The following is a 22,969-nucleotide window of genomic DNA, read 5'->3' on the forward strand; positions in this document are numbered from 1 at the left end:
AGACCAGATGGTTTGCAACAGTGCTGCATGAACATGTGATAGATTGAAAGAATTTCTATGACATCCCTGGTTTGGGGTGTTTGATTACACAATAGTACATGAACTTGACATTCAATCCTAGACCTAATCAGATGATACATGTTCAATTAATACTTACATGCCAAAAATTACTTCAGAACTGTTCTGCAGTTGCATTTGTTTTGGTTACATAGAAAGGCCTCCTCACAGTGGGTGGTGGGGGGAAGAATAGAGAAGAGTTCGATCTTTGTAGCCTCACTAGCATTGAAATGAATTGTCCTCAGGTCTGCAGCCTGATGTTTTAAGCAAAGCAGATTGTACACAGTATGAACTTTAAAACAAAACAATTAAGTCCCACTGTCCAGCTGGGTGTGTTGCAGAAAAAAGCAAGTTGTTTTATTAGTACTCATTTTGCTGTAAGTAAAACGAGATTTAATACCACAGTTAAGGTCATGCTGTATCTTGATCACTATGCTGGTGCTCTCTATTGTTGACCTTGAAGAAGCAGTGCCTCTGTTCTTCATGCTCTGTCTTCTGTGCTTGTGGGGAAAGCTGGAGTGGAAGTTGCAGAAACTAGCTTTGTGTCCCTGGGCAACCTCTCCTTACCAACACCCCTCTTCCAGGTGGTAGCAGAAGTAGTGCTTGAGCTGCTGCACAGCTTTCCATTGCCACCAGGTTTTTCCAGGACAAGGAAAAATTTCCAGCGCCCATCTGTGGCTGACAAAATAAACAGATAATTTATAGACCAAATAATTTACTACTCTTCCTCCTCCATGCCTGTTCCCTCACTTACCTCATTTGGTGCGTAGTACAGTGTTTTGTGTAGTCTGCCTTTCTAGGACTGTGTCTGGATCCGTTGTGTTATTCTATAGTTCTGCCCAAGAAGTCATCAGGAAGGTTTGTCAGGAGTGAAGAATGTGTTTTGAGGTATCATGTGGTGCTTTTCATGCTTGATTGAAGAGACTTTACACAACCAGCTCACATTAACTGCTTTGAGGTGGGAGCTTGGTCATCGTGTCTTGTGCAGCAGCAAACACACTAGTACCTAATAAAAGTGTTGCTCTTGTAATAACTGTGAAATGAAGAAAACTCACCATAAAGGAGACAGAAAAGGTGAAAATAAGGTTAAAAATGTACCAGGAAGCTACATTGACTGTCCCTGCTTGTTCCTGCATTTCAGTGAGAACTGAATCCCTTGAGCCCCTCTCTTCACCTAGCTGCTTCATGCCACCTTGCTTTTCTTAGTTCCATGACAAGGAGACTTGTCATATGTTCTTATACCATTATTAGAAAAAATTCCTTGGCTCTGTTAAGTGGACTTAGTTTTAGCTGTCTCTTAAGCCTCAAATCTGGAATCATTGAGATTGAACACACAGAAAATAATTCACTTCTCTTCATCCATCAGTCCATGATGGTAGATGTCTGACCAAGATGCCATGAAAAGCCGCTCACAGGCCCTATGAAGTCCTTGATGTCCTGCTCAAGGACCTATGGCAGCAAACAGACCCTGCCACTATGTATTTTTGCTGAGCTCTGTGGAGCTCTGCTGGTCAAACTTGTCCACCAGCTTGGTGCTAAGGCTTCTGGCATTTAGTAACTCCTATTCCAACTGTCACAGCTTCAGAGATAGCTATATATCCATAGCTTAATGTTGATTTCCTGAAGGTGTTAAAGACTGGTAGTGCAATGCGATACTTTGATAGTACAAACAGCAGAGGTGGTGGAGCTCCCATGTCATAATATTTACTTTAAAAAAACCCACATGGCCTTTGATCTGAATGCTGTAACAAGCTCAGCTTGTTGAAAGGAAGCCCAAGAAAGAGTCAGGAATGACAGTGAACTTATCAGTGCTGGTGGTAATACTCTTATTATCAAGATCAGCAGTGCATCCTTAATAAAAATCACACTGCAATCACATTGTGCTGTCACAGTGTTAATAACAATATTCCTGTTTCTTCTGTGATGAAATCCCTGCCCTCACTATGTTAGCCTGCATTCTGAATTTCAACAGGCCCTAGAAAAAGGAGTATACCACCCTTGATTAATGAGTGAGCTGAACAAAGTACCTAAGGTGGTTATGTTTTAAGCCAATAAGATAATGAAAGCATCCAGTGAAGTGTACCTACATTGATAATGATAAAGGGGTGCTGATTGGCACTATCAGCATATAGCCCTAATATGTTTGAGTTACAGTATCACAGTACATTAGAGGTTGGAAGGGACCTCAAGAAATCATCAGATCCAACCTCACTGCCAAAGCAGGATCATTTAGGGTAGTCCACACAGGAATGCATCCAGGTGGGTTTGGAAAGTCTCCAGAGAAGGAGACTCCATAACCCTTCTGGGCAGCCTGTTGCAGTGCTCCGTCACCCTCACCATAAAGAAGTTTCTCCTCATGTTGAGGTGAAATCTTTGATGTTCAAGTTTCAACCCACTGTTTCTGGTCTTGTTACTGCACACTACCGAAAAAAGCTTGGCCCCCTCCACTTGCCACCCACCCCTCAGATATTTATACACATTGATGAGATTCCCTCTCAGTCTTCTTTTCTCAAGACGAAGCAGCCCCGGGGATCTCTTCAGCAGGTCTCTCTCTTTCAAACTGGGGAGCCCAAAACTGGACACAGTATTCCAGGTGTGGTCTTGATGGGGCAGAGTGGAGAAGTAGAAGAACCTCCCTAGACCTGCTGGACATACTTTTCTTGATGCACCCCAGAGTTGTAAAACATTGTATTACAGTGAGGTAATTTTGAGCTGGTGTGACGCAGTCTGTGAGAGACCACAGGTAATACTGTTAGAGATTTAATAGTATCTCTCCACTCTCAGAACTTTAAAAAGTCCTTTATAGCTGGCATAACCCCTCTGCTCTGCTCTGCTGAGACTCCACCTGGAGTACTGTGTCCAGTTCTGGAGCCCTTGTTGCAAGAAAGATATGGATGTGCAGGACGGTGTCCAGAATGTCATTGGTCAGATGTGAGACTACCATAGCAATATATCCCTCACATTCCTTTCTCCAGTGTCATTCTGTCTCTTCCTTTTCTTGGCCAGAGTGCATGCCACTGCCCCTGGCCTGGAAAAGATAAGATAATGCTTTTAGCTCAGACAGAGAGGTGGGTGGCACACCTAGAAAGCTGCTGGCTTACAAGATGTGGATGCAAGACACAAATTTATAGGAAGAGGATTCAGCAGTCTGCTTCTCCTGGTGGCCTCGTTTTATCTATAAGGCAGTTTTCATTTAGAACACAGATGCATTCTGGGAATTTTTAAGAAGACTGGATGAAAGAAACCCAAAGGAACAAAACACATGCCAGCCTCCTTAACAGCAGTATTTTTGTGGTTGCAGCTGTCATCGGTAACAAGTTATTAATAAATGTGAACCTCTTTCTTTGATCGTGACCTCTCTAGATCCTCTGCTCCTTGATATGTTGCCCTGCAGCAAAGGCTGTACTCCCAGCCTGTCAGCTTTGCCCACATCATTCACCTCCTTGCAATCTTGTCTTCCTCCCCCTATCACATCAAATTCTTTGACTTCACTTCCAAGACTCTGCAACTTCTTGCATTCTCGTGTTGTCTATTAGGCTGTGATTTCATAATCACTTTCTCCTAAGCCAGGCAACGGACTCTCACTGGGCAGGATGGGTTTTCATGTTACCCTCAGCTCCTGGTGCAACTCTGCTTTTCTTTCCTTGCTTAGTGGTTTAATTTTTAAGACCCTTTCTTAAACCCAGCACACCTGGAGCACACAAGGGAGACTGCAGGAACACTCATCAGCACCAGCCTGGGCTTGTGATGACTGAGAGCCCTTGGGAAACTGCAGCTTCCTTTTGGTGAGGAGAGGCTGCCTCTTGTCTCCAGTCAGCTCATGGTGCCAGCCTTTGCTGGTCCCATGTTATTACTGCCAGCAAAAGAGCATCAAGCTACACTCAGGGACTAGAAGTACAGTAATTCCAGGCAGAAGTCTGGGAGAGAGAAGCCAAATCAACACATTCTTCTTCTTGCTCCAAGATCTCCCTGTGCTATTTCCAAGCTGAAATGCTGACTCTGCAACTCTGTGCATTTGTGCATCCTGACAGCAGTCCCAGGCAGCAACCCCTGCTGCCTTGCATCTGATGGCTCATTTACACAATTTAGAGGGAAATGTTGAAGAAGTCCCTCTTAAACTTGACCTCACATAACATACTGCAGCAGTATGGAATCCATGACAGCCCTGAGTGGCTTTCTGCCTCATGCTCATCCCGTGGTGCCTGGGACAAGCTCAGTTCTGGTTGCCGTCATCCAGTTCCCAGTGAAATGTAGTTGCTGTGTGTATAAAACTGATAATTGTGCACATTCCATGATTTTTTTATTGTTTGTAGGAATCTCTGTTTATTGAACACCTCAGAGAAAAAGAATATATAAAATGTTTGCATGTGGGTGATACTTAGGCAGTTCATTTCTTAGCTTTTGGGAGAAAGTGGGTTTTTTTTTCCTCCTTGTGTTCTAGTGTGGTTTTACTGTATCTGTCTCTTTCATAACTGTCTCTGTGCCTTTCACAGACTTTGGATTGAGCAACTGCGCAGGCATCTTGGGTTATTCTGATCCATTCAGCACCCAGTGTGGGAGCCCAGCATATGCAGCCCCTGAACTTCTGGCAAGGAAAAAATACGGCCCCAAAATAGATGTTTGGTCCATGTGAGTTACTTCTGGTTTATAATTGTTCTTACTGTCATCGCTACCCATTGCTCAAATGAGAAACATTATGCATATATTTGGCTACTCTGAGCAAGAAGATCTGTTTAATGAGTGTGACTCTGTGAACTAAATTGAACAGTTGTCTTGTTTCAGAATAGATCTTTGTGTACTTGTATATAGATCGCTGGAATGCACAGCATGGAGAGTTGTGTGGTAAAGCACAACTGGGTTTTTTTGGATGTTCAGACCTAGTAGAAGACATGTTTATGGCACAAGAGGACCAACAGCTTTTCTTCTTTTCCCCAAAGGATCCTCCAGCATTCATGCATTATCCATGGTCAAGTCTGACAAGAACTATGAAATAGGGTCAGATCACTGCTTTGAAAGGACGGTTGTTAAAAAAGCTTTAAAAACGTCCAAAAATCTTGAGAGCCTTCATGAGCTTACTATTAGTGTTCAGACAAAAGAGCAGAAAGAAGCCCCTGGTGCTAGAGGAAGCCAGAAGAATGCTTTGGAGTCAGCAAATTAGTCTGCAGTACTGTTTTAAACTGTACAGCGCCCACTACCCTCGTGCTGGCCATGGATATGGTGTTGGCTCTCCGTGTCAGTCCTGGAGAGAAATTAGTTGAAGTCAGTTGAGTTTTAGCTTTTTCTTTAGCATCAATGGATTTTCCCTCACTGAGCTGTCATAATAACATTTGAATACATTAAAATGAAATAACAGAATTAGGACAATTTCCAAGCTGAAATATTTGGAATGCTTGGAAAATGTAAAGTACAATGTAAGTGCTTCTGCTGCTAAGAAAGATTGGCATAGTTCATACATGAGACTAGGACCTAGGTCAAATTCATCTCTCAGTTTGATCCAGCATGTACACTCTTGCTCCTCAAGGCTCTTTAGAACTTCCCCTGCTGAAACTTAATTTGCACTCTGTCCTCCAAGGAGATCCACAGGTAAGTGATTGTATGACTACTGAATTTCTCACTCCAGCAGTGGGCCATCTGTCCACATCATGGTTGAGATTACCAGCCCTGAGGAATGCAGGCACACAGAGCACAGTCATTCTTGTAAGCTATTTAAAATTCTCCAGTAACAATGTCCTGCTCTTTTTAATACAACAAAATGACATGGTTAACTCCTACCCTTCCTCACAGCAGAACAAATGGTGTCTGTCATCACAGCTGGTGATATCACACCAGTTTAGTTTCTTTCTGCTCCCATATATGTATTTGACAGACTGGAAAACAAATTCCCAAAAGGGAGGAATTCCACTTGAGTTTGAAGTCCTTTTAAGAGGAAGAAGAACAAGAGTGCCCAGCCTGGTTTTTTTATTGCTGACTTTTGCTGGGCATAAGCAAGCAGTAAGTTTTCTGTCCTGAAAAATGTAATTGTTCACACCTGATCTTAAGGGCAGCACCAGAGACCATGGAGGTCACTTTTGGGTGCTAAACCAAGACCTGCAATGGCCCCTTTGGTGCAGACAATCGTTCCATACTTAGGGCAGCACCAGGACAAGACCTCCAAACCCAGCATCTTTATGCAACCTGAGGAGAGACTTAATTGTGGTGTGCCGTTTAGCTAAGGAGCTGCCTAAGAGCTAGGTTCAGTTCTGTGGCTCTCAGCTTGTGTCCTACACATTGTGTGACCCTCCATGGGAATTCTTGCTTGAATCATTCTGTGCAACAGGGGAGCTTTTTTTTTGGGGGGGTCTTTTCAAATAGCTGTCAGATACTAAAAATGAAGTATAGTCACAAAACCCTAAGCCTAAGTTTCTCCTTCTTCCCAATAATTTTGGTTTCTTTTTCTGTTTTATTTTAGTGGGGTGAACATGTATGCAATGTTGACTGGAACATTACCTTTTACTGTGGAGCCATTCAGCTTGAGAGCTTTATACCAGAAAATGGTGGACAAAGAAATGAACCCTTTTCCCACCCAGCTCTCTACAGGTAATCAAGGGGGTGTGGTGAGACCTGTTCAGATCCAGTCAGTCAGAACCGCTGTACTGGATTCTGGATTGTGAGTCATGCTACCGACATGGCAAGCTGATTGTGAGAAATACTCTATTTCTTTTTTCTTCCTTTCTTTCTTTTTTATTTCTTTCCATTTTAGCCTGCAAAAGATCTGCAGGAGTTTCTGCATTATAATTCCTTTTGCTTTAACTTTCCTGTGCAAGCTGGAGAAATGCCAGGTTGTGGTGCTGAATAGGTGAGGGGAACGAACCTGTGAAATTCTGTGACATTGCTTTTATAGAGTAGTTGGTCAGTTTTGCACATTCATAGAACTTTAGCTTAGGGTAGGGATACACAGAATTGTTTTGGTGGGGAAAGGCCTTCAAGATCATCAAGTTCACACATTATCTAGCTGTACCAAGTCTGATGCTAAACCATGTCACTTAGCACCACATCTGTGCCTCTTTAGACACCTCCAAGCATGGTGACTTAACCACCTCCCTGGGGAGCCTGTTCCAGTCTTTGATAACCCCTTCAATGAAAAGGTTTCTTCTAATATCCAATCTAAACCTTCCCCTGTGCAACTTGAGGCCACTTCCTTTCATCCCAGTGAACACATTTGTTTAGAACAGCAGATTCCTGGGCATTATCATGGCCAGGATTGAGTGATAAGCTACCTTGAATGACCTCACATTAATTATGGAATAATGACATGCGCACAGAAGGTTGTTTTGGGACAGCGACTTGTGATAACCTTTCCGTGTTCACTAAATGCAAAATTGTTGGTGTATTAATGCTAGAAATATTAATTCCTGCTTCAAAGCCATGTCACTAGGCAACAGAGTCAGTCAATGTTTGGAGCAAACTCTGTTTTGTAGTTTTATTTCTGTATGCTAAATTTGTTGTTCACGGACAACTTCTGTTCTCCTGATTTGGCAGCCAGTTTGCAAGGGACATTCAATAAAATCAGAAGATGGCAAGTAGAAAAAAAGTAGCAGAGCAGACATTTTCACACAGTACACTGAGGATGGCAACCATTGGTACAGGGTGTAAGAAAAAGCCCTTGGAAGTTGTGTCACAGGGTGAATTCTCCAAGTACAGATTTACCTGCAGAGGGAAGAGACAGGCAGTTAAGGTTTTCTCACACAGATTATGCATGAACCAAGTGGAGTGTATTGTTCCTTTTTCACTCAGCATGTGTTTGAAGTATGCTTTTCCTGCCAGCAGTTCATGTTGCTGGCATGTGGTAAAGTGGTAGGTTGATGAGTGAGTTGGGATGCTGCAAGCCTTGCTGTCTATTTGACCGTATTGGTGTGTTTGGTATTTCCATTCTGGAGACTTCCCATTAGGATTCAGTTGCATGAAATGGCTATTTTAATGCTCTAGCACACGCTCTAAAGCCCCACTGAGTAAATTAAAAGAAAGATTAAACTGGCTGCTTCTTGCTGTACTGAGCTAGATGCCAAAGCCTTCATCAGCTGCAAAATTGTTCTTGAATTGAGGGACTTGCATGTTGTGGTAAACATTTTCCAGGTTTGGCAAAAACATGTACCAAACTGACCTCCCATAGCGAGGCTTTTCCCAGTAGTGAGCAGCTTTATGATGGCTGTGCAGTGTTTCCAAACCAAAGGACTGTTTGCCTGATCATTGTTTTCTTTAAGTGGAATATTTCACCAACTTCACTGGGACAGCTTGTATGTTAAAAGGCTGAATCATCTGCAAAAGGACCAGACCTTGGGTAACAAAGAACATTTCTTTTGACAGGTTTCATTTTACTATTTCATTCACTGTACCATTTTATCGTGGAGATCAAATTTTCTTGCAAGTGCATCTCTCTGGCATTTGCAGCTTACTGACACTATGATCTCCACTGTAAATAGTGTTTTGTTTATCCTGTGAGAACAACAGCAACTTGAACTTTCAGAGATGATGGCAAATTAATGGACTAGATTTAAATGTATTAACCTTTACTCAGTGCAAGCAAAGAAATGTATTGGTTCTTCATCTTTGCTAGCAGCCTTGCACATTCACTGACATGGCAAACTGATTTAAGATGACATTTGTTCTTGCCACAGTTAGGCTTTGGGTCAGTAGGTAGAGACTTTGCACCTCTGGTCTGGAAATTACCATGCTTGTTAACTTCTTAGGTGTCATGGGTCAGGTTGAATATTTGCTGCTGTTATTCATACCATGCTGCCATCATGCCAGCTTCAAAATGAAAGTGCTGGATGGAGCAAAGTATTAGCGGGCTTGAAGTTCAGATGGCAACATGAGGGGTTGCTGCTTTTGGGTTCTGGGGTTTTGGGTGTTGGCTCTGTTCCACTGAGATGACAGTGGGACAAAGAGGGATGAGGGAGTATCACAGTATCACAGTATCACTTAGGTTGGAAAGGACCTCGAGGATCATCAAGTCCAACCTATCAACACAGACCCCATGACTAGACCATGGCACCAAGTGCCACGTCCAATCTCACTTTGAATGCCTCCAGGGTCTATGACTCAACCACCTCCCTGGGCAACCAGTTCCAATGACGAATGACTCGCTCGGTGGAGAACTTCCTCCTCACCTCGAGTCTAAACCTCCCCTGGCGCAGCTTGAGACTGTGTCCCCTTGTTCTGGTGCTGGTTGCCTGGCAGAAGAGGCCAACCCCTTCCTGGCTACAACCACCTTTCAGGTAGTTGTAGAGGGCAATGAGGTCACCCCTGAGCCTCCTCTTCTCCAGGCTAAACAATCCCAGCTCCCTCAGCCTCTCCTCATAAGGCTTGTGTTCAAGGCCTCTCACCAGCCTTGTTGCCCTGTAGTTCTGGGCTTGGGCTTTTAGCTCATTTGCTTCTGCTTGCTGCTCCTTTCTGCTGTGCTTTTTCTGCAAATAAGCTAAGGTAATTGTGATTATTATTATTATTATTATTATTATTATTATTATTATTATTATTATTATTATTATTATTATTATTATTATTTATTATAGTCTCATTTATTCAGTAAACTCTTACCTTATCTCAACTCTTTATCTCAACCCAGAATTTTTGTGTCTGTTACTTTCCCCTCACTTTGGTGTTGTAGGGAAAAGGCTGATTAACCTGCTTAGGTCCACTTTAACCTGTTAGGTTTATGGATCTTTTTTCTTTAGTTGGATTTTCCTTTTCTGTAAATTCCCATATTGAGACTTTTTGGAGGAGTCTGTTCTGCTTGTTCAGCATGTTGTTTTTCAATATTTAGTTTCATAGCTACTGAACACACAGTCCCATTGTAAAAGTAGCCATTCTTATCACTAAACAAGAGTATGTTTTATTTGTGTTAGTTAAAATATTGGCTGGTTATGAGATCCCAGAGCAACTCTGTAGCAACAGGGGAAATGTGGAGTTAGTGTTTGGTTTTCCCATTTAGGAAACTGTTTTTCATTAAGCTTCTTCAGCAACACAGCTGGTTATTGATTTTAGGTGAGCAGAGTTCAGTTGTACAGGAAGTTGGTATTCACTTTGCACACATTCTTTTTTCTTCTTATTTTGTTCCATTCTCCACTTCTGCAAGCTGATGGTCTTTCTTCTGGAACAGAAATGAAGTGGAGATGAGTAGAAAAGCCATCATAATATCCATGCCTGTAGTTTGAAGGAAGGATTTTATTACGTGTAATTGGCTTGTGGCTTGCAAAATGACCTCGCTGCATTTTCTCTGGCCAGTTTCATAAGTGATACCTGTACGCCTAATTACAGCCAGGCACACCCTCACAGTGTGAACAAGGCACTGTGCTGATTTCATTCATGGCAGGGCACATGAAGACAGGAGAGGTCTTCCAGTCCCCACCTGAACTGTAAACATCTCACGTAATTAGGCCCTGGTGGAGTTGTTCACAGCGTGCTTTGTTCATCAGCCTACTTGTTGCAGCAGAAAAAATGGGTCCAAAAATAGATTGGGCAGCATCATATTTGTTCCCTGGGGGACTAATTTTCCTGTTCCACAGCCACATGGCTAACTGGAAAAGGCTTCAACCAAGCTGTTGTTACTCATCTCCTCTGTGTCACCCAGGTCTGGCTAGCCACGGAGGCCCCTAGGGTGGATCTTCTCTCTAGGATTAGTTTCTCTTGGTCTGACTCTGTTGATCTCTTTGGTGCTTCATAAGCTTCATTTAACAAGTCTGCCTTTTGACAAGGGGGAAAAATTAGTAAGATTTTTAGGGAGACATTAGCTGATTTGGTGATGGAGCCAGGAGGGTGCCAGTTTGGGGAGGGCTTATTTATTTTTCCTTGTACCCATGGGATGCATGTGGTTTCTAGAACAGAGATGGGGGAAGTTCTGGATAAAGATGAGGTGAAATAGAAGAAGGGGTTTGTTGTTTGCCATAATGGGGGGCACTCAGGGCACATGGAGAGTAACCACAGCATCACCTTCCACCAGGTTTATGAACTTTTATGTAGCCTTTTCCTGCTGCTTCTGCAATATTGCTGTTGCAGAAAAATAACAAAGATAGTGGGAGAAAAATAAGTAAAGTATCTCACATAAACAGCTGGTGAAGAGAAAGCTTAGAAAAAGCCCAGACAATGCCCAGCTGAACTAGTAAATTGTAACCCTTTCTCTTCCACATACAGCCCTTAGGTCTGTGTTGAAATGGATAGCTTCCCAGGACCCTCTCCAGCTGCTACTTAATGTTTGCAGGATGTTGAAAATTGAGATTACCCAAGCTGTTAGGAGTTGGCACCTATCTGGTCCATCCCTGATTTGTTTGAGGAAAAATCCTCCCTTCATCTGCCTTGCCCTGGTGTGTCAGCCCAGACATCCTGTCCTATACTGTGGATGGAGGGATGGCATGGGTGGGCTCAGAGAGGTAAGCATGCTCCTTGTGAGGACAGCTAGACAAGCATGGAGGAGAGCAGCAGTCTTACAGAGGACAACTTGTGAAGGGCAGCAGCAGTGTGCCTTGAATAATGTTTATGTATTTTTCAGATGAGGTCATTGTGGCCTTACCAGCAGGCATATAATTCTCCTTAAATTGCCTATGGGAACAGGGATTCATGAGGGTGTCCTGGGTTAACACAGCCAGATCTCACATGCTCCCTTCCCCAGACAGACAGGAGGGAAAGTAACCAAGAAAACCCTGTGGGTTGACATGAGGAGTTTAATGAGAGCGTACACTATACAATTACCTTAGCAAAAGCAGCAGCAGAAGCCAGTGATAAAACTGTTCCTCCCACTCAAGCATACAGCAGCCAGCCCAGTGGAAAAGATCAACACCCCAAAACCAGAAGGAAGAACTAGAACAGGAAGCCTCTCATGTTACAATCTGAACTTCAAGTCCCATGATACTTTGCTCCAGCTGGTACTTTCATTTTGAAGATGGCTTGACAGCAGCATGGTATTGTATATATTCATCAGCAGACATTATCCACCCCTTATTCTATGCCACCTACATTGTGCCCAGCAGCAATTCACATCATACAATATTATACCTCATCCACTGTCCTTTCTCACTCAAAATGAGATTGCCTTGCAGTATGCAGAAGACTTCTCACTGTTGATGCTCTGGAGCTCCACCCTCATCCAGTGCAGTCTGGATCAGTCCACTATCAGTCCAAATGGTGGGGCTGTGTTTCCACCCCTGGGGCAGTCAATTCAAATGAGTCCTTCTGCCCCTCCAAGTGGAAGCAAATTGTGGCTTGCATTTGATGCTCTGCTTCCAACACATCCAGCTGTTGAGATCCCTCTGTCACACCAGAAATACAGAGGGGTTCCACCCCTCATAGTTTTGATGACATCAGAGCACACTGTGCACCTGCATCTACTAAAGTTTTATACTCCTGTGGGTTTAACTTGACAAGCCATTAGATCTATACAGTCCAATAAACCCAGCTGTCCCTCTCCTCCATCTGGTTGGAGGCAGGGCCACTCAGATTCTGACTGGAATCACTTGTGAAGATGCTTCGAGAGCCTCTTCAGAAGAGTCAGAAGCCGTATCAGTCTGCTCTTTTTGGGTGCTTTTCCACTGGAAACTGTGGCAGCATTCTTCAGGGGAAAATTCCCTTGTAACTCTCAGACTCTTGCAGCTAAGACTGAAGTGAGTTTTCCGTCCCACTTTCTTGCATCCTCCCCATGGTCATGTAAGAAAAAACTTGGGGTTCCATGGAGAGGGAAGTGCCTGCTCCTTATGGCTGAAACACAGGACCATACAGGTGGGGAATGGAACATGTTCCCTTGGATTCTCTTGATCTTCTGGGACAAATCCTTCACAGATGAAACACAGGTCTGTACAGAGGGAGAGAGACTTCCCTCGTATTGCCAGAGCTTGTCCTTGGCCAGAGATAAAGCCTGTATGACCAACCATTAGCAAGGCCTTTGACACCGTCCCCCATAGCAAACTCCTGGCCAAGCTGTCAGCCCATGGCTTGGACAGCAGCACTCTGAGCTGGGTTAGGAACTGGCTGGATGGCCGAACCCAGAGAGTGGTGGTGAATGGTGCCACATCCAGCTGGCAGCCAGTCAGTAGCGGAGTCCCCCAGGGATCAGTGCTGGGCCCCATGCTCTTTAACATCTTTATTGATGATCTGGATGAGGGCATTGAGTCTATCATCAGTAAATTTGCTGATGACACCAAGCTGGGGACAGGAGTTGATCTGCTAGAGGGTAGAGAGGCTTTGCAGAGAGACCTCGACAGGCTGGACAGATGGGCAGAGTCCAACGGCATGAGATTGAACACATCCAAGTGCCGGGTTCTGCACATTGGCCACAACAACCCCATGCAGTGCTACAGGCTGGGGTCAGAGTGGCTGGAGAGCAGCCAGGCAGAGAGGGACCTGGGGGTGCTGGTTGATGGTAGGCTGAACATGAGCCTGCAGTGTGCCCAGGCAGCCAAGAGGGCCGATGGCATCCTGGCCTGCATTAAGAACAGTGTGGCCAGCAGGAGCAGGGAGGTCATTCTGCCCCTGTACACTGCACTGGTTAGGCCACACCTCGAGTACTGTGTCCAGTTCTGGGCCCCTCAGTTTAGGAAGGAGGTTGACTTGCTGGAACGAGTCCAGAGAAGGGCAACGAAGTTAGTGAGGGACTTGGAACACAAGCCCTATGAGGAGAGGCTGAGGGAGCTGGGGTTGCTTAGCCTGGAGAGGAGGAGACTCAGGGGTGACCTTATTGCTCTCTACAACTACCTGAAGGGAGGTTGTAAACAGGCAGAGGTTGGTCTCTTCTCCCAGGCAGCCAGCACCAGAACAAGAGGACACAGTCTCAGGCTGCGCCAGGGGAGGTTCAGGCTGGAGGTCAGGAGGAAGTTTTACACAGAGAGAGTGATTGCCCATTGGAATGAGCTGCCTGGGGAGGTGGTGGAGTCGCCGTCACTGGAGGTGTTCAGGAGGAGACTTGACAGGGTGCTTGGTTACATGGGTTAGTTGATTGGGTGGTGTTGGATGATAGGTTGGACGCGATGATCTTGAAGGTCTCTTCCAACCTGGTTTATTCTATTCTATTCTATCCCTGGCTGTTCCTCTTGTTTCCATGATGACCTTGATTCATCCTCATCCTTAGCCAGCACTTTCATGGCATGATGGGAGCATGGCATTGAGTATATACCTCAGCATATTCAGCTCAACCCATGACACAGTTTCTGTGTATTGCTGATGGAAAAGACACATCATGAATGCTCTGCTTCAGAGTAGGGGGTAGTGTGGTGCCAAGTGAGCATGCTGTGGCAGTGAGACCAAACACCTGTAAAGCCAAATGGAAGACTGACTCAAAAGGTTGCAGTTTTCTAGCAATGAGGTATTAGTATATCTATTTTGATCTACTTTCTAGCACAAGGCTTTTATGGGGTTTGGTTTGCCTGTGCTATGTGGGCAAGACTTACACACAAGGCACATCACAGAGGACATCATCCCATGCCACAGTGGTCCTCTGCTGTCACTGCTAAGGGTGCCTGCACTAGTAAGGAGCTGAGTAGACACAACACACTGAGGTGAGCATAGGAGGGAATCTGCAGACCTGCTGTAGAGGAAGGTAGAAAAAAAGCCCCCAGGGTCCTCCTAGCCATCTGACCCAGGGAAAATTGTGCCACAGCTATCACTTTTGCCTCTTGATGGCCATTTACTTCATTTAGGACTCATTTGGCATCATCTTGCTGGACTGTATCACCTCTACAAAGTCATTCCAATCATGGTTTTCCCAGAAATAGATTTCTTCTATCTTCTGTGCAAGGAATTGTAGAGAATGTAGTTAACTCTTCACTATCTTGTAGCCGACAAACTGAATCTAGCCGTGATAACTTGTGGAGGAAAGACCACATCTAATTAAAACAGGATTTATTTTCAGCTCAGGCACATCTTGTGAGTCTTCAAGCAGATCACTTGATTCTGTTGCTTCTAACCATATAAGAGGTGCATGACTTAAAAATATCAGCAAAGAACTTTTGAGGGTTTTTGCAAGAAACTCCCGAGGGATGGTTGAATGTCACTGAAATTTGCAGGTTCAGTATCTGAGAACAGAATGAAGCTTGTTAATTTGACTGTAGTCTTCCAATTTGGCTAAAACCTCCTGCAACTGATTGTAGGTTGGATGGAAGCCGGGAGAGAATTTGTCCTTATAATGTCAGTGGAACCCAGACTCTCCTTGTCTTCCCTCCTAGCTCTGCATCCCTCCCCTCCACTCACTCCCAGTCCATCTCCTTCTGCTTTAAACAAAACTGAGTAATTTGCCTCTGACCTGCCTCCAGCCTCTTGTCCTCATACAAAAATTAAGTTTTGGCTAGCCTGCTTGGAAACTTCAAACAAGCCCTGAAACAAAAGGTGCTTTTTCTCCACTCCTTTATGACTCTATAAATCATTGGTACTGGAAGTCATTGTTTATTTCACTTACTAATCCCTTATCAGTTTTCCCTCTTTCTCAAGGCCATTAGAGCATACCGTACGGGAAACAGTCTTTTGTGGTATACTCTTGGGTCGGGCTACACACCTGTAGTTAACTTCTGTATTAAGTCATAAAGCTGATGATAGAGCTTTTTTCTTTCTCATTCTTGCTTTCTTCACAGCGGCTGTGAACTTTCTGCGGTCTCTACTGGAGCCAGATCCCGCAAAGAGACCAAACATCCAGCAGGCACTTGCAAACCGATGGCTTAACGAGAATTACCCTGGACGAGCCCCACCTAATGTCACATACCCCAACAGGTACTGTGTGAAAGCGTAAAGAAAGCCTGGCAGGGTGTATGTACATTATATATGTTAAAATGTCATCAACTCTGGTGTTCCAGCTCCTCTCCTGTGACATGATCCCAGTGCATTATCTGGGAGTGCTGTTGTGACTCCATCCTGAAAGCTGTTAGGATTGGCTGTTGAACAGGCATTGCTTGAAATGCTCAAAACCCACATCTGAAATCAGAAGCTGGCATACAATGCATAATTTGCAGGATGGTCTGAGGTGAAGGGCTTATGACTCCTGGCCTTGGAATGGATAAGTGAGACAGGTAGTTCTGATCTTCTTGCTTGTCAGTGAAAACCAAGCTACTTTTCCAGTAGAGGCTATTCAAGTCAAGGTACTTTTTTCAGTAGAGGCTATGCTGATTTGTGATGCCTCTGTGAGGCTCTGTGGATTAGGTAAATATGGAAACTGGTGAGAAAGACCAGAGGTAAATGATACTGTTCTGTTGCTGTTGATCTTGTGACTGCCTGTCTAGTGCTGAATATGGAACTAAATACAAACAGAGAGCAAATGTTGTGGCCAGTCATACATCCATCCAGGGGAAAAAAGAAAAAGTAAGAAAGATAACTTGGGGTCCACTTTGGTTCCAAATAGTCTTACTTGACTTTAAATGTCTGAGGTGTAGAGTTGACACGTGGGCCAACTAGCTTTGTTGCAGTCAGTGGAGAGAAGTAAGGGCACTTTTCACAGAATGATCTGTTTGGATTCTTGATTCTGCAGTAGGATGACTTTGTGCCCAGGAGATCCAAGTTCCTCTCCAGTGACTACAGGCAACTCACTTACAAGTACACATCTATCTTTATTCGTGTAAAACCTCCTTCCTGTGTCAAAGCCCTCCAGCTGTGTCTCTTACAAAATCTGGTATCTGCAGAGGATTCACTGCAGGAGTTGCTACCTTGCAGGCCAGGATACTAAGTAACACTGAGATAGACAGCAGCTTCAAGCCTAATTTTAGTGCTTAAAATTTGATGGTGCCCCAAAATTTCTGTCCTGACTTGCCAAGAGGAGAGTCCCTAAGTGAAAATTGTAGCTTCTCCCCCTGCAGTTTATGCGGTTGCCTGGTACCAGATACAATATATGCCTAAGGGCATGGCAGCTTGGTTTTGTCTGAGCATCTGAGCAACTGTCCTCCACCCCAAAACTAATTTTTTTTCACCAACCAAGACATCTCTCTGTGTCAGTGCCCTGATGGACTCGGTCCAGTAGGCGTGCTCAAGCCATGCATAGTCAGCCTTCAGCATTCAGCCCAGCTTTGCTGGTAAGAGTGCCTCCCACCCATTTTTACCTCTGCTCCACCTTCTGTTCATCCAGGTGAACAGGGCATGTTTTCAGAGCCATGGGTCCAACCCCTGTGGGGCTAAGAGGCGCCTGCACAGCCCTCTCTTACTGCTGAAGCAGGTAACAAGTGCTGCCACTGATCATGCTGAGACCTGGGCACAGAATATCTGTTTGAGCCCTGAATCTCAGGACGGCCTTTAGGAATTTTTGGAGACTTTTCCCTTTAACATTGCTGTTGACTAACAAATTGCAGCCTGCACAGTGCAAGCTCCTACCTGAGTCACTTGCCTTTTACCTCTGAATCGATAGGGGAACGGAGGTGCCCTGATTTAGCAGCAAGCATTTCCCTTCTAGGGGTAGTGTCTTAACTTTCAAGTACTGCATCACGAAGAATCACTGTGGCTATGTCATTCATTGATCTGAGGAGGAAAACAGGTCTCCTGCATTCAAAATATTGTTGGATAGATGTGATGCAGCTTGGATGCCTGGAGCCATCTATTGAAACAAGGGGGACAAATGTGAGGCTGGCTGCCTGCAATCCCCAGACGGTGGACAGAGTATGAAGATGGTCCCTATGAACAATTGTTTCACAAGGAATAAGAATGAGAACAGGCAGACTCAGTATCTCAACATTACTGCCTCAAATTTAAGGGCAGTTGAGTTGCTGTCCAGCAAAAGGGAATCTCAGTGTGGTGCATTGGACTGTACTGAAGCATGGCACATAGGCAGACTGTGTGGTAAAGAAAGGGAAGACAAAGTGCAAACTGAATGAGCCGTTAAGCTAACGAAATTACTGGCATAATGAGCCTAATGAATCTACAGAATATGACATCTGTTAAGGGAATGTAAGTATAACTGAGAGCTATATGGATAATTTAATTCTCTTCTGTGTGTGATTTTATCTACAGAAAAGTGGAGGAAAAAAAGACAGAAATAGGGCTTGAATGTGCTTTCACAATTCTTTTGCATTTGTAGGTACATTTTCATGCCTCTATTTTTCAATTTCTAGCTTGCAGTTGTCAGGCTTTACTCAGGGTTTGGTGGAAGCATCCCTTCTAGGGTTTGCCCATTAGCTGCAGTTAGGTAGGTGACTTACAGAAGAGGCCAGCCTCTATTAGATAAAATAGCTATGCAATGGGTTTTATTTATGGAATGCCCATTAATCATTCCCTTCTAAAGGCAAACAAATCAAATGGAAGAACAGAAAAAAATGCAGTGCTGAACTATAGGGAGGGCATGTGTTTGATTGTGTATATGGTGATGAGAATAATCTTTTCCTATTATAAGCACTTTTCAAGGGAACGTCAATGTAGAATGCTATGCTTTGCTACTGAAAAAAACAAGTTAGTTTGCTTCCTCCCTCCCTCCCTTCCTCCCTTCTGAATTCCTTTCTTTGAATTCCTTCCTCCTTTATGAATTCCTTCCTTCCTTCTGAATTCCCTTGCAATTCCTTCCTTATTATCGCTCTCTACAACTACCTGAAGGGGGGTTGTAGACAGGCAGAGGTTGGTGTCTTCTCCCAGGCAGCCAGCACCAGAACAAGAGGACACAGTCTCAGGTTGCGCCAGGGGAGGTTCAGGCTGGAGGTCAGGAGGAAGTTTTACACAGAGAGAGTGATTGCCCATTGGAATGGGCTGCCTGGGGAGGTGGTGGAATCGCCATAACTGGAGGTGTTTATGAGGAGACTTGACAGGGTGCTTGGTTACATGGTTTAGTTGATTAGGTGGTGTTGGATGATAGGTTGGACACGATGATCTTGAAGGTCTCTTCCAACCTGGTTTGGTTTGGTCTGGTCTGGTCTGGTCTGGTCTATTCTATTCTATTCTATTCTATTCTATTCTATTCTATTCTATTCTATTCTATTCTATTCTTCCTCCCTGCTCCCCTCCCTTCCCTTCCTTTCCCTCCTTCCTTCCTCATTGTTCTGCTCTTTGCGTCACTCCATCAGAGATCAAAACCAATGTAGATAGTCCTTCTATCTGAACCCAGATTTTATGTGAAGCTGTAAAAGATTAAAGCCATACAGATTCTCTCATTCACATCAGTGTTTGTATAATATTTCTTTAGTTTAATTAGTTGGTACTCCAAGCATGACTGACCTAGGCTCTGTCATCCTGGAGCCTTGTAGGGAAAGTACTCCATAAAATTTGAAATATTTGCAGACGTGGCCTGACTCATTTTGAGCTTGCCTCAGAAAGTGCCAATGGAGTTAGCTTTGACAGAGTTTCTTCCAAGTTTTTGTTAGTGTGCAGATGTGGGTAAGGTGTATTGAAATAGTTCTGAAAAGTCTGCTGCTGAATTTTCAGGGAATCATTTCCTCTCTTAATCAACTCAGGCAAGCAGCTGTGCTGTGTTCTTGCAGTGCTCTTCCACCATTTTGAGGGGAACACACGTTGTTCCCAAAATAGGATCATGTTAGGAAAAGGGAGAGCACAGAGATAAGTTGGAGGAATAGCAAAAACTGCATTTCCAGGAACATATTCTCCCAGGCTTTTTATATACTTGATTTTATTAAATAAATTCCCCAAAGGCAAGCACAATTTTCCCATTTTGTTGAGCACTTCAGGTGGAAATTGCCTGAATTTCTTTTGCTGTCCAGATGCTTTCATGTGCAACGGCCAAGATGAGTTTTGCTTTTGAACTTAAAAAAACCCTCCAACCCCAAGGATTCCTTAGCTGCAGATGAATGTTAATAAGCATGCTGAAGAAAGGAGAAGAGTTATCTGAGATTTTCCAGACTATGTTTTGTATCTTGTCTAAGTCCTTTACGTCAGACCCAACCTGCGGTCTGGGCATTTCTCGCATCATAGGTGCACAGCACAGAGGGCCAGCAGGGCAGGAGTGGTACAGCAGGTGGAGAATGGTCTTTCTGAAGGAGAAAAGCAGGTTATAACAAAGCTCATAACCTAAGCTCCCTCAAGTTGCCTTAGCCAGATATTAGGCTTGATATTATAGAATCGTAGAATTGTTCTGGTTGGAGAAAAGCTCCAAGATCTTGAAGTCCTACCATCAACCCAACACCACCATTGCCATTAAGCCATGTCCCAAAGTGTCATGTCCACGTGTTCTTTGAGCATCCCCACGGATGATGACTCCACCATCTCCCTGGGCAGCCCATTACGATGTCTGACCCCTCTTTCACTAAAGAAATCTTTCCTAATGTCCAATCTAAACCTCCTTTGGCACAATTTCAGTCTGTTTCATCTAATTTTATCACTTGATACTAGGGAGAAGAGACCAACCCCTGCCTCACTACAACCTCCTTTGAGGCAGTTGTAGAGAGCAGTAATGTCTCCCTTCAGTCTCCTCTTTTTGAGACTAAACCACCCCAGTTCCCTCAGCCATTCTTCCCCAAACCTGTAGCACTGCATGGGGTTGTTGTGACCCAAGTGCATGACCTAGCATTTGGCCTTGTTAAACCTCATACAACTGACCTCTGCTCATTGATCCACTCTGTCCAGATACCTCTGCAGAGCCTTTCTACCTTCAAGCAGATCAAGACTCCCACCCACTTTAGTGTAATCTACAAACTTACTGAGGGTGCACTCAATTCTCTCATCCAGATCATTGATACAGATATTAAAGAAAACTGGCCCAAATACTAATTTAACTCCTTTCACCACCACTCCTTGGGCCTTTCCCTCATCCACTAAGCAGGTAGCCTTGTCGTAGAAAGAGATCAGGTTTGTCAAGCAGGACCTGCCCTTCATGAACCCATGCTGACTGGGCCTGATCACCAGGTTGTCTTGCACATGCTGCATAATGGCACTTAAGATGTTCTGCTCCATGACTTTCCCCAGCACAGAGATCAGACTGACAGGTCTGTAATTCTCCAGGTCCTCCTTCTGGCCGTTCTCCTAGATGGGTGTCACATTTGTCAGTCTCCAACCAGCTGGGACTTCCCCAAATTGTCAGGACTGATGGTAAACAATGGAAAGTGGCTTGGTGAGCACTTCCATCAGCTCCCTCAGTATCCTCAGGTGTATGCCATCTGGCCCCATAGACTCACATATGTCTTAGTGGTGCAGCGGGGCACTAACCATCTCCTCTTGAATTGTGGGGGTTTCATTTTGCTCCCCATCCCTATTTTCCAGCTCAGAGGACTGGGTATCCAGTGAACAACTGGTCTTAATACTGAAGACTGAGTCATAGAAGGTATTGAGTATCTCAGCCTTTTCTTCATTCTTGACCACTATGTTCCCTGTTGAATCCAACAAAAGAGAGAGGTTCTGCTCAGTCCTCCTTTTATTGCTAATATATTTGTAGAAGCATTTCCTGTTCTCTTTTACAGCTAAAGACAAGGAGCAAGGAATATCATTTAGAGACCAAATGAAACCCAGCATTTCTTTGGAGATGGATAGGAGCTGATGGGTACATCTGGGAAGCTGGCCAGCACATTCAGAGGTCTAAACAGGAGCAGAGTTCTTTGAAAATCTGTTTTTGACTTAGCCTGAGAAGATGCTTTGCCATTTCCACAAGGGCTGCTGTACTCCCTTTCTTGCTTTGGATGAGTCTATTACTCATTGTGTTTCGGCTCCTAACTGACATGAGTGTAGCAGCAGTGTTACCATTTTGAGAGCTGCTGTGATAAGCATCCCTGTATGTCCCCTTTCTGCAGCATGTAAATGCCCTAGCTACTTAGTGCATGTGTATTGTGTGACAGGTAAGGGCTGAAACTGGATGCAGTGGTGTGTGATTACAAGGGACATTTTAGAAAGTCAGGTGTAGCTACCTGAGTTGGATTTTGCCTCTTTTCCTTCAAAACCAGCAGGATGATCTTGACAGTCTGCACTGGTCAGAAGTAGGGTAACAAACAGCAGTATCCTGAGCATCATGGTTCCATTTCATGTCAGGGTAGGACATGGTGGGACAAGTGCTATTTGTTTAGCTATCACAACTTCCCATTCCTGGTTTCTGAATAGCCTACCCCTTTCATGCCTCCTCCTGGGGGGAATGAGATAATCACTCCCATCCTACTGAGCCTTTCAGGTCTCCTCTTTACACTCTGCCATGTCCCTTGTGGCTGGCAAGGCTCTGCTGCTGGGAGGACAGTGCAAATGGCATGCTCTGCCTCTCCCTTTGTACAGGATTCACCTTGAGGACCTCAGCCAAAGCGTGCTGCTCCATATGACTGAGAAGCTTGGCTACAAGAACAGCGATGTCATCAACACCGTGCTCTCCAACAGGGCAAGTCACACACTTGCAATCTACTTTCTACTTAATAAGAAGCTGGAGCGCTACTTGGCAAGCCTTAGGGTAAGTACTGCTTTGATGCTGATTCTTTGGACAAGTGGGTGAGGAGGGTGAAAAAAGTGCTCAAAGTTTCCCTGATTGCTGGTGTTTGATCTCAAGGCTTTACCTGAGGGGGTTTTCTCTTTCTAAATGTGTAAGCAGTAACCATGAAGGGCAAGTATTCCTTGCAAACTAATATCATTTCAGTTAAGAATTCCCTAGGTTGCAGAAATAGTTGCTGGTAGGCTTTATGTCTCATGAGTCCCTTTTCCCAATGGAGATCCCCTCCAGCTAGGCAGTTATCCTGTAGACAGCAAACTGTTGCTATGCAGAACCTTAATTGTGACTTGTGGTGTACTGTGTCCGTATGTTGAGATAATTCTGCCACTTCAGATATGAATAAGACAGTGTAATTTGATTCAGGGAATCTTAACAGCTATTAAGATTGTATTTAGTTTTTAAGTGAAAACATAGCTGAAGGTTTTACCTGAGAGAGAACATGAATATAAAGTCTCCTCCTGCCAACCTTCCTGGCTCCGGACTATGGCTTGGGGGTCAAACTGCTGCTGGGTTTTGCACAGCAGTTTGCTGCTGCTACACATCACCCTACATCCTGGGGAGCTGAGCTCTCAGGTCACATTTTGTGTGTTA

At 44.3% G+C, this 22,969-nt stretch overlaps 1 protein-coding gene across 2 annotated transcripts in view; it reads left to right on the top strand.

The window, feature by feature from the left end:
- HUNK (hormonally up-regulated Neu-associated kinase) overlaps positions 1-22,969 on the top strand; it is a 71,867-nt gene that overhangs the window by 35,848 nt on the left and 13,050 nt on the right. For both annotated transcript variants that reach the window (XM_068144492.1, XM_068144493.1), the window contains exons 4-7: positions 4,551-4,686; positions 6,506-6,633; positions 15,642-15,777; positions 22,174-22,342. In XM_068144492.1, coding sequence (XP_068000593.1) covers positions 4,551-4,686; positions 6,506-6,633; positions 15,642-15,777; positions 22,174-22,342 — 569 coding nt within the window. The remainder of the gene's footprint in view (positions 1-4,550; positions 4,687-6,505; positions 6,634-15,641; positions 15,778-22,173; positions 22,343-22,969) is intronic.

The sequence above is a fragment of the Melanerpes formicivorus genome, unplaced genomic scaffold (assembly GCF_026170545.1).
Source record: "Melanerpes formicivorus ecotype bairdi unplaced genomic scaffold, bMelFor1.0.p_v2 SCAF_11, whole genome shotgun sequence".
Taxonomy (NCBI): domain Eukaryota; kingdom Metazoa; phylum Chordata; class Aves; order Piciformes; family Picidae; genus Melanerpes; species Melanerpes formicivorus.